Source organism: Sinocyclocheilus anshuiensis, unplaced genomic scaffold, assembly GCF_001515605.1.
Source record: "Sinocyclocheilus anshuiensis isolate Anshui unplaced genomic scaffold, SAMN03320099.WGS_v1.1 scaffold778, whole genome shotgun sequence".
Lineage (NCBI taxonomy): Eukaryota > Metazoa > Chordata > Actinopteri > Cypriniformes > Cyprinidae > Sinocyclocheilus > Sinocyclocheilus anshuiensis.
Window position 1 is genome coordinate 31,847 of NW_015544177.1, and position 9,705 is coordinate 41,551.

The following is a 9,705-nucleotide window of genomic DNA, read 5'->3' on the forward strand; positions in this document are numbered from 1 at the left end:
AATTCAAAAGGCTTAAAAAACATACTAAATGGTGTTTTTTTGACAATCTAAAAATGCACAAAGTTTTCTGTGCGGGGTAGGTTCAGGTGTAGGGTGATAGAAAATACAGTTTGTACAGTATAAAAACCATTACGCCTATGGAGAGTCGAGTCCCCGTAAACCACCAATACCAACGTGTGTGTGTGGTGTGTGTACGTACTGTTAAAAAATCAGGTTAATTGAGCAATCACTAATCATGTGATATCTGACACTAATATCAAATGAGTAATTCAGTTAGTGTGTTAAAATATTTAATTATATCTAAATGTTAACATTAAAGAAAATAATTTTTCTAACATCTTTTTGTTCACTCAAATTCTCCACAGCCACCTTAGGGTCTTCAGACCCCGGTTCTATATAAGTGCTCTATATAAGTATTCTGAAGCCATACGATAGCTTTGTGTGAGAAAAAGATAGAATTTTAAGCTGCTAAGACATATGAACTACATTTATGATACTTGTATGGTCTTTTGGGGAGCTTGGCAGCAGTCAATTACAAGTATTGTGTTCTTTTCCCATGCTGAATCAAATATAGTTAAATCTCATCATCATCAAAGATCTCACTGAAAATGTATTGTACCCACCAGCAGCAGAAGAGCAGGAGAGTGAGAATGACTCTATATCTGGAAGTGTGCTCGCGTCTTCCAATCAGAGGGATGAGGAGGCCGTATCCATAAGCAATAACAGTGACATCAGAAGCCGTCAGACCCAATCAGCTCTGCTGGCCACAGGAAGTTGGGTCAGATTTACTTGCTTCAGAACAACATCCCAAAAGGACCTGCAAAACACCTATAAACCCAACAACGGAGGTCAGAACATGACCAACGGGAAGGAAAGCCCGAGTCTGGTGTCACAGAAGATTCTCAGGCCACGTTATCAGAAGAGGAAAAGTTTATCCTTGCGGGAGAAGAAAGTCACAAGGACCATTATGGCCATTCTGGTGGCGTTTGCAGCCACATGGACCCCCTACAATGTCATGGTACTCATCAACACGTTTTGCTCTTCCTGTATTCCAAACAAGATGTGGATCTTTGGCTACTGGCTCTGCTACATAAACAGTACGGTGAACCCAGCCTGCTATGCCCTGTGCAATGTCACCTTTAAGAACACCTTCAAACAGCTGCTGACATGCAAATACAGGAATATTCATGCCACCAGAAAACATTAAGACTGTGGGGCAAAGCTCTATGAGCTTATAAACAGTTTCACTGACGATATCCAGAGTCTGCTGATTTGGATGCGTTCCTAGGTTTGAAAATACCAGGCTTGTCCAAACTGTTGAAACATTCAAATGATATTTCAGCAGCCATATTATGAGGCGGACAACTAAAAAGTAGCGGTGGACAGTTTAATGTTTTCTTTGCATTATTAAAATACAAAATGTTAGTTGTTTTCATTGCTGTCCTTCCAAGCTTTTTGCTAAAATTTATATGATAAATTATATGTATAAATCATATATTACTGTTCAAAAGTTTGGGGTAACATTTTTGTATGCATCAATTAAATGTTTGTAATGTAAAGACATTTATAATGTTAAATAAGACTGCTGTTTCAATATTTTTTACTTTCTATTCATAAAAAGAATTCAGAAAAATTTGATGACGATTTCCACAAAATAATGAAGCAGCAAAACTGTTTTCAACACTGGTAATAATAACAAACTTTCTTGAGCAGCAAATCAGCATATCAGAATGATTTCTGAAGGATCATGTGACACTGAAGACTGGAGTAATGATGCTGAAAATGCAGCTTTACCATCACAGGAATAAATTACATTAAAAAAAATATTGCAATAAAAAGTGTTACTTTAAATTGTAATATTTTACAATACTACTGATTTTACAGCATTTTTCTTAAAGGGATAGTTCACCCAAAAATGAAAATTCTGTCACTAATTACTCACCCTCATGTCGTTACAAACCCGTAAAACCTTCGTTCATCTTCGGAACACAAATTAAGATATTTTTGATGAAATCTGAGAGCTGTCTGACCCTCCCATAGACAGCAATACAACTGAAATATTCCCAAATCCAGAAACGTATACAAAGAGATCTGTAAAATAATCCATGTGACATCAGGGGTTCAACCGTACTTTTACGAAGCTACGAGAATATTTTGTGTACAAAAGAAGAAAAAAAAACGACTTTATTCAACAATTTCGACTTTATTTCATTTTTGGGTGAACTAACCCTTTAAAGCAGAGACCTCCATTTAATAATGAAAAGAAATAAATCCTTACATTTGGTAAGAGAATCACATGTACTTCTCAGCATTTCACCATGATTTAAATGTAATTTTACTAAAGTAATTATGCCAATAATGGTGTTTTATTATTATTATTATATATACTGTATTTTAAGGTTCTCAAATCTTTTGACATACATTTCTGTGACTTTTCCAGCTACTTGTCATCACAGATGAAAAAAAAAAGTTATATGCTTGGTATGTAAAGCATGTGATTATGTAGATAAATATCATTTATATAAGCATTTTATTGTATTTTTTTTTACTTGGAACAAAACGTACAGAAATACACATTTAACCATTATCATGTTATCTTATACAGATGCACTGTTTTGTTATTTAGGCTTGTTATGTAGATGTTTATTAATCTATGTGTGGTTGGAAAAATAAAAAATAGTGAAATTATGGAAAGAAATGTAATTCAAGCAGAATGTAATGAATGTTGTACTGAACTGGAGAATACAGAGTATTAAAAAAAATACCAGCAATAAAACAATTCAGTTAAAAACTATTTTAGCTTTAATCATTTATCATAGGAAAATAAACAGACATCCTGTAGGTCTTTAACAAGCAAGCTGGCCTTTTTTTTTTTTTTTAAACAAAGTTTAAATTGCATATGTTCCATTTTTCAAGGGAGGAATCACATAAAACCAACAAGCAAGTTTTCCGTCCGTGTCCACGCACATGGTAAACATTTTTTCTCTTCAATTTACAATATAATGCTGGTATTTCAGGATACATACTGAAAGGCAGTGACAAAAAGCATTTGTCCGTGGAAATGAGAATAAAATACATTTTACCTCAATATGAAGCTCTAAAACAAAGTACAGAAAAACACAAAGGCATTCAAGGGAACTGTCAGAACTCAGACTATACCATTAGGAAGGCTGTTCAGTGTTTTATTGCTGATTCAATTTGAACTACATCAAGCCTCTTTCCCGAACAGGCTTAGCAACAAAGTACGTGACGGCGCGACTGTGCGTCTTCAATAAATAACACGCGTCTCTAGAAAAACAAGACATCGCTGGCGAGGCGACGCTGAGGTAGTTAGGAGGTGTAGCAGGGCAGGATCTCAGACGCGTCTCCTAAACCCTTGACCTCGGTCATTTGCCAAAGTCCCAAGTTCAACACCTTAAGGCAGGGCAGCTGGGTGATTCTCTCCAGTCCTCTTTTCGTTATTTTGGTACAGCCGTACAGGTCTATCCCGGTCAGCTGCGTCAGGTGATCCGCTATGAGCTCGAGGCCCTTGTCCGTGATCCGCACGCACTGGCCGATGTTCAGCGTCTTGAGCTCGTGCATCTGCCGGACCATCCGGTTGATCCCGTCGTCGCTGATGTGGCACGAGCAAAGCGACAGGGACTTGAGCTGGTACAAGCCCTGCGCGATGTAAGCCAGGCTCTGGTCGCCCACCTTGTCGCAAAACGACACATCCAGCCCGTACAGCCTCAGAGCGCCCATGGAGAGATGCATAATTCCTGTATCGCTTATGTTATCGCACGAGCGCAAGTTAAGAGTCCAGAGGTGGGTCTTATGCGACAGGTGGATCATGCCAGCGTCGGATATGCCACCGCAGAAGCTCAGGTTTAGGACTTTCAGCTTGTTTAGGCCCTTAGAAATGTGCTTGAGCGACAAGTCAGTGAGTTTCTGACAGTCCTGCAACGTGAGGTGCTCCAAACTCAAGCAGCCCTCCGCGGCGCTGCGCGTCATGCCGGCCAGGTGTCCGATGCCTACATCCGAAACGTGTCTGCAGCTTCTCAAATTCAGGCTTTTGAGATTATGAAGGCCCCAAGCGATAAGCAACAACCCCGTGTTGGTGATATTACTACACCCGCCGAGATCCAACAGCTCCAGTTTCTTTAGATACTGCGCGATCCTGCCCAAACTGGAATCGGTGATCTGTTTGCACAGGCTCAGGTTGAGTACCCTCAGTGACGGGATATCCTGCACGAATGCATGTCCCAGGCCGTTATCCGTCAGGTTGTAGCATCCGCTCAAGTTAAGGCTCTCAATGTTGGGCATGCCCTGGATAACGTAGCTAAGGCTGCGCCTCAGGCTGAGGATCTGGACTTTCTTGATGCCTCTGGTTTGGAGGCTGGGGAACAGCGACGGGTTTGCTCTTCTCAGGTGGAGTTTCGCTTCTACTCCTCTCCAGACGGATTTATGGTACGAGGCGTCTCTCCACGCCGTGCATACTTGCGCGACTCTGCCTTTGCCTTTAACGTCCAGGTAGTTGAAAATCATCGCTAAGATCTCCGGGAAGAGGCTCGAGACGTGGATGTCCATTTCTAAGAGCGGCTCGTTAGCTTAGCGAAGTTATTATGCTGGTCTGGTCTGGTCTTCTGCCGGAGGGGGCCGCATGTAAATAAAACGCTGTTAGAAATGTAAGTAAACACACAACAAAAATAAAAATCGAACGCGCTTTGTTGCATTTAGAACTTGGTCTGGGATTCATTCGCTTGGAATAACCAGTTTACGTCGCTGTATTTGCACCGCCAGGTCTTCGTAACGACTATTTCCAGATCGCGACGCATGTTTAGTAAACATAAATACATATCCATGAAAAAGCTCGCGGAAAAGACTTTTAAAAACTGAACGTAAACGTTTGGAGAAAACAAACGATTTCGCGTGAACACAAACCAGCCATTTGACGAAAACTATGGAGTCCGGTTTCCGGTAGCCTTTGTCTTCGTCTATTCAAAACGGGGAGGGTGACTGTTCAGCGGGCTGGTGTTATTGTATGAAAAAAGCCGTATGTTTATGTTTAAAAGGTCTGAAATGTATATCAAAACGAATTATTTTTCTTAAAAAAAAACATATTAAGTGTCACATTTGCTCAAGTGAATTCAAATTGTTTTTTAAAAACAACAACAACCCCTCTATTAGTGATGCGAAGTGCGACTCATTTGCGCGAATCGGTTCTTTTGAACAGTTTTAAAGAATTGGTTCACAAAACTTGAATCTTTACGTCAGGACGCAAATACTTCCGTACGTGATCCTTCTAAAATATTTAAAGGGGTCATATGATGCGATTTCAAGTTTTCCTTTCTCTTTGGAGTGTTACAAGCTGATTGTGCATAGATAAGATCCCTGAAGTTGCAAAGACTAAAGTCTCAAAACCAAAGAGATATACTTTATCAAAGTTAAGACTCTGCCACGCCCCCCTAAAACGGCTCGTTCTAACACGCCCCCACATATCTACCTCACTATGTGGAAATATTTGCATAATGCCAGCCAAATGTGCAAGCAAAGAAAAAAGGCGTGGAAAAAAAACATATACTCATTTACAATTACATTCACATTTAAAAAACACTCAAATCAATTTACGTTGAAAAAGTCTTGGCACATTAAAAAAAATGATAGGCATATTTAAAAAAAAAAAAAAAGCACATCTGTTTGGTTGTAAATATAATTCTAACAAGTCATTGTTTGTAAACTTTCTGATATTAGGGTATTAAAGTAACTTGCTATGAGTCAAATCCGCGTTTCATTCCAAATGCTCACTTGGAATCGGGTATATCCGAAAGAAGCTGGTCTCGGTTCAGTGAATCATTGAGTTGTTGATTCCAAAACCGCTCTGATTGTATTCGTGAATGAATCAACTTATTGAAAAGATTCGGCTCAAATGAATGACACATTCAAGAATCGAACCTTACTTCCGGCTCAACGTCACTGGTCTTAAACAAATAAGCTCCACAGTTCTCTTTGAAAACGAAATTAAACGTGACTGTTTTCACACTTCTTTCCTATGCAAACCTGTTTATCTTACGGACAAAAAAAATTATAACGAAATCCAGCAAAGCATAGAATAAAATATGAGCCTGACCAGTATAAAACCCATCCTATTTGTTCACACACAATCACTCTTGTACTTTGAAACACCCATAAAAGTGAAGCATAAAAGTATTTTACTACAAATTCAGTCTTGTTGAGGTTGTCCACAGCAGCACACATGAAAGCTGATAACAAATTCAATATGAAACAAAGCACATTCAGAAATGACAGTGCAAGGTATTAAAGTACCACTGTAAACTTTTTAAATTTCCAAAAATGTTGCTTGTGTAAAAATCTATGCAAGTATGCTCAATCTCTTTCTATAAAACTAGAGAAATTATTCATTTTATACCCTAAATCAAAAAGCTCGCATACATAGAAATAAGAAACAAAAATAACAAAAGTACCTTATATTTTTTTATACAGTGGGGCTTCTATGCATCATTTCAATTTTAATATTATGGAATATACATTCATCCAATTATACTTACGGGTATTAACCAATTCGATTAACTCCTAAATTCTAAAGAAATCAGATAATAGTCTTTTTAAATTAACAAATATCTTCATATAAAATAGCTTTTTATAGTCAATAAGTGAAATTTTGTATTTCAGTTTCATCTAACACCATCTTTCTGTATTTATACTATTTTATCAACTAACTAAAAGGGAGTTTTTGTTAACATTCAATTAGCAAACCCTGTTAACTTTCAGGCAGCACATTATCGTCACATAAAAAAAGCAACAAGCTTTTGAAAAACAATGTTCAAGACGTACAATGTTCTGCATTGTATTATCATTAGCAACTGCTATTCTCACAGATTAAGAGACTACTTTCTTTTCATACCATTAAGAGTGCAGGTTAGCAATGAAATGTAAATGTAAAAGTAGTTTGTTTAAAGCCCTATGACAATAAATAGTGCATGAGATCAAGAGTGACAATAATGGAAGAGATTTCTACATTTAGGCATACTGTCATCTCATAACGCATTACGATACGTGAAGCTCATTTAAAGTGCAGTCACAATTTTGCGAGTAAAAAAGGCCAGTTGTCTATTGTTGGTTGTGTAATGATGTATGAAGCACAGCTCACGCAGACGTAACTTATATACCAATCAGCTTCCTGCTAGTCGATGTGGCAAATCCATGTGACCAACTTGCACCCACTGCGAAATCTTTAGCCCTCACCTGAAACTCCCAATCGAGTGAATTCCTATTGAAATGACTGGATTTCGCCTGCGAAAATTCGACAAGAGTAAATGTGACCACACCTTTAAACAAAATGAGTATGGAAGCTTATTTCTGCTATGGAATAAAAAAAAAAAAATTCTGGCTTTTTTCTCACAATTACGAGTTTATATCTCACAATTTCAATTATAAACTCAAAATTGCGAGTTTTAACAACCAGCAATTCTGAGTTTATATCTCGCAATTCTGAAAAAAAAAAGTCTGAATTGTGAGATATAAACTCAAAACTGCATGATAAAAAGGTGCAATTACCCTTTTTAATTGTTTTTTATTTCGTGGCGGAAATTAGCTTTCCTAAATGAGAGACAGTAAGATGTATATTAATTAAGATGGAGATATTCCACCTCTATTGTCTATGAAAAACTAGAAAAATTAAAAAATTCATCCCCAGGTTTAGAACATTATGAAAACAATCACTTCAAATCGAGTCTTTTCCCATTTTTCCCACAAAGCAGCCTTAGCTTTTGCGCAAAGCAGGAATGAAAATCACAACGTACATCCATCAGCTAGTTATCCTGCTCGTTCCGAAAGAATCGGAGCGGCAGTGGGAAAGGTCGATGAAGATTCCGTCAGGATCTGATTCCAGTGAGTCTAGCCCCTGCATTACAATAGTCTCCGGACTGGAGGAGCAGCTCGGGGGTGACGAAAGGGCCTGGTCCACCTCAGATGAAGCCATCGGGGCGTCCGCTGCATGCAGACACCCTGCGGAGGTGTTGATGAAGACGGGCGGAGAAATCAGAGCGGGCTGTCCCGTGGCCCCTCGCATCACACTAGACAGGGTGAGCTCATGATCGAGTGAGAGTCTGGGGGTTGAGCTGGTCTCTATTCCCACAGTCAGGGCCGAATAGCCCTGGGGCTCTATGCAGGAAGTGACATCACACGCAGAGTGACGCCGGATGCCGACGCTGCCCACAGAGCTCACTTCAGAGTCGTACTCGGCCACGGGGGTCAGCATGGGGATGTTGTAACTCTTGGAGCGCACTACCAGATTACTGGAGGGCAGGTCTGCAGACTTGGACCAGCAATACTGCAAACGCCTCTCTGGAAAGATTTTTAAGAAATGAATAATGATATACTGCTTTGATATTTATGGTGAAAAGAGATTTACAAAAAAAACTATTTATTTAAAATCTATACAGTTTATATAGCTAAGTTTAACACTGTGTAGTAAAAATAAAGATACAAAGCAAACATTTTCCAGATATTATTTTAAATCTAGCGAATTAATTAATTTTGGAAACAACATGCTATATCAAGTGTATTTTTTTTCTCTCACACGGTATAAATGAGACTTAGTGCATGAAAACAGACTTAAAAAAAAAGAAAGAAAAAGTTTCTTTTATAATAATTTTTCTGTATTTCTATGATGCAGGCTTTTTTACTGAAAAAAATATATATATATACTGTATATATATATATATATATAATTTTCTTTTGGTGTCAGTAAGATTTTATTTTATCATTATTATTTTTATTTTATATTAGCTTTATATTAACAACATTTTCAGCAAGGACACATTAAATCGAATAAAAGTGACAGTAAAGACATTTATAATGTAACAAAAGATTTGTATTTAAAATAAATGGGGTTCTTTTGAACTTTCTATTCATAAAAGAAATCCACAAAATTATTAAACAGCACAACTGTTTTCAACATTGATAATTTCAGCAAATCAGCATATTAGAATGACTGGAATTCAGCTTTGCAATCACAGAAATAAATTACATTTGAAAATATATTGCAATAAAAAACGGTTATTATAAAATGTAATATTTCACAACATTACTGTTTTTTGTTTAAATAAATGCAGCCTTGGTGAGCATAGGAAACTTTTTCTTACTGACCCCAAATGTTTGATCAGTAGAATATTTTGTCTTATGCTCTGTTGTCACTGTCTTGATTTAGTTAAATTGTGTATTTTATTTTATTTTGATATATATTTTTTATTAAATACACAGCTGCCTTTTTAATTTGTGTGAACTATCCTTTAAAGGCACAATATGTAATTTTTCGCCGCTAGAGGGCGCATATTCAAAATAAACAAGGAGACAAAGGCATAGTGTGGAATCATGGGAGTTCATCTTCAGTCTTCATCCCCACAGCCGATGCAATCCGACGGGACTCGGGCAGAAATCATGTTCATGGATGAGCTAATGATTTATTAACGTAGTAGAATGAAGCAGAGTGAGGCTGAAAGCCGTCGAAGTGAAACGAGGCCGCTGAACGAGCGCGACACACGGCTCGAAAGCAGCGGAGGTTTTATGATGCCACAGTCGACCGCTTCCACTCCTTCCGGTCGTGCGTATGTGGGAAAAAAAAGCAGCGCTGTTTTATCATACTAGATACATTTGAAAGTTCTGTTATAATGCTACTCTGTGCGGTCGTCACCGGTCTATTAAAAC

General features: G+C 37.9%; 3 protein-coding genes across 4 annotated transcripts in view; 1 reads left to right on the forward strand and 2 right to left on the reverse strand.

The window, feature by feature from the left end:
* LOC107696228 (muscarinic acetylcholine receptor M2-like) overlaps nucleotides 1-1,207 on the forward strand; it is a 4,249-nt gene extending 3,042 nt beyond the window's left edge. The window contains exon 2 of the mRNA XM_016496488.1: nucleotides 627-1,207. Coding sequence (XP_016351974.1) covers nucleotides 627-1,207 — 581 coding nt within the window. The remainder of the gene's footprint in view (nucleotides 1-626) is intronic.
* Nucleotides 1,208-2,784: 1,577 nt separating this feature from the next.
* Nucleotides 2,785-4,970, reverse strand: LOC107696245 (F-box/LRR-repeat protein 14-like). Its single transcript, XM_016496499.1, has 2 exons — nucleotides 4,758-4,970; nucleotides 2,785-4,653 (listed from the first exon to the last, which is right to left on the reverse strand). The coding sequence occupies exon 2, from the start codon at nucleotides 4,564-4,566 to the stop codon at nucleotides 3,331-3,333; it is 1,236 nt and encodes a 411-aa protein (XP_016351985.1). The 5' UTR covers nucleotides 4,567-4,653; nucleotides 4,758-4,970; the 3' UTR covers nucleotides 2,785-3,330.
* A 2,590-nt stretch (nucleotides 4,971-7,560) lies between these two features.
* Nucleotides 7,561-9,705, reverse strand: part of LOC107696248 (proline-rich protein 5-like) — a 13,731-nt gene continuing 11,586 nt past the window's right edge. For both annotated transcript variants that reach the window (XM_016496501.1, XM_016496502.1), the window contains exon 10: nucleotides 7,561-8,343. In XM_016496501.1, coding sequence (XP_016351987.1) covers nucleotides 7,805-8,343 — 539 coding nt within the window. In that variant the 3' untranslated portion in view covers nucleotides 7,561-7,804. The remainder of the gene's footprint in view (nucleotides 8,344-9,705) is intronic.

Bases quoted from the DNA above. Each gene is read 5' to 3' on its own strand.
- LOC107696245 (XM_016496499.1), bottom strand. From the start codon at position 4,566: ATGGACATCCACGTCTCGAGCCTCTTCCCGGAGATCTTAGCGATGATT.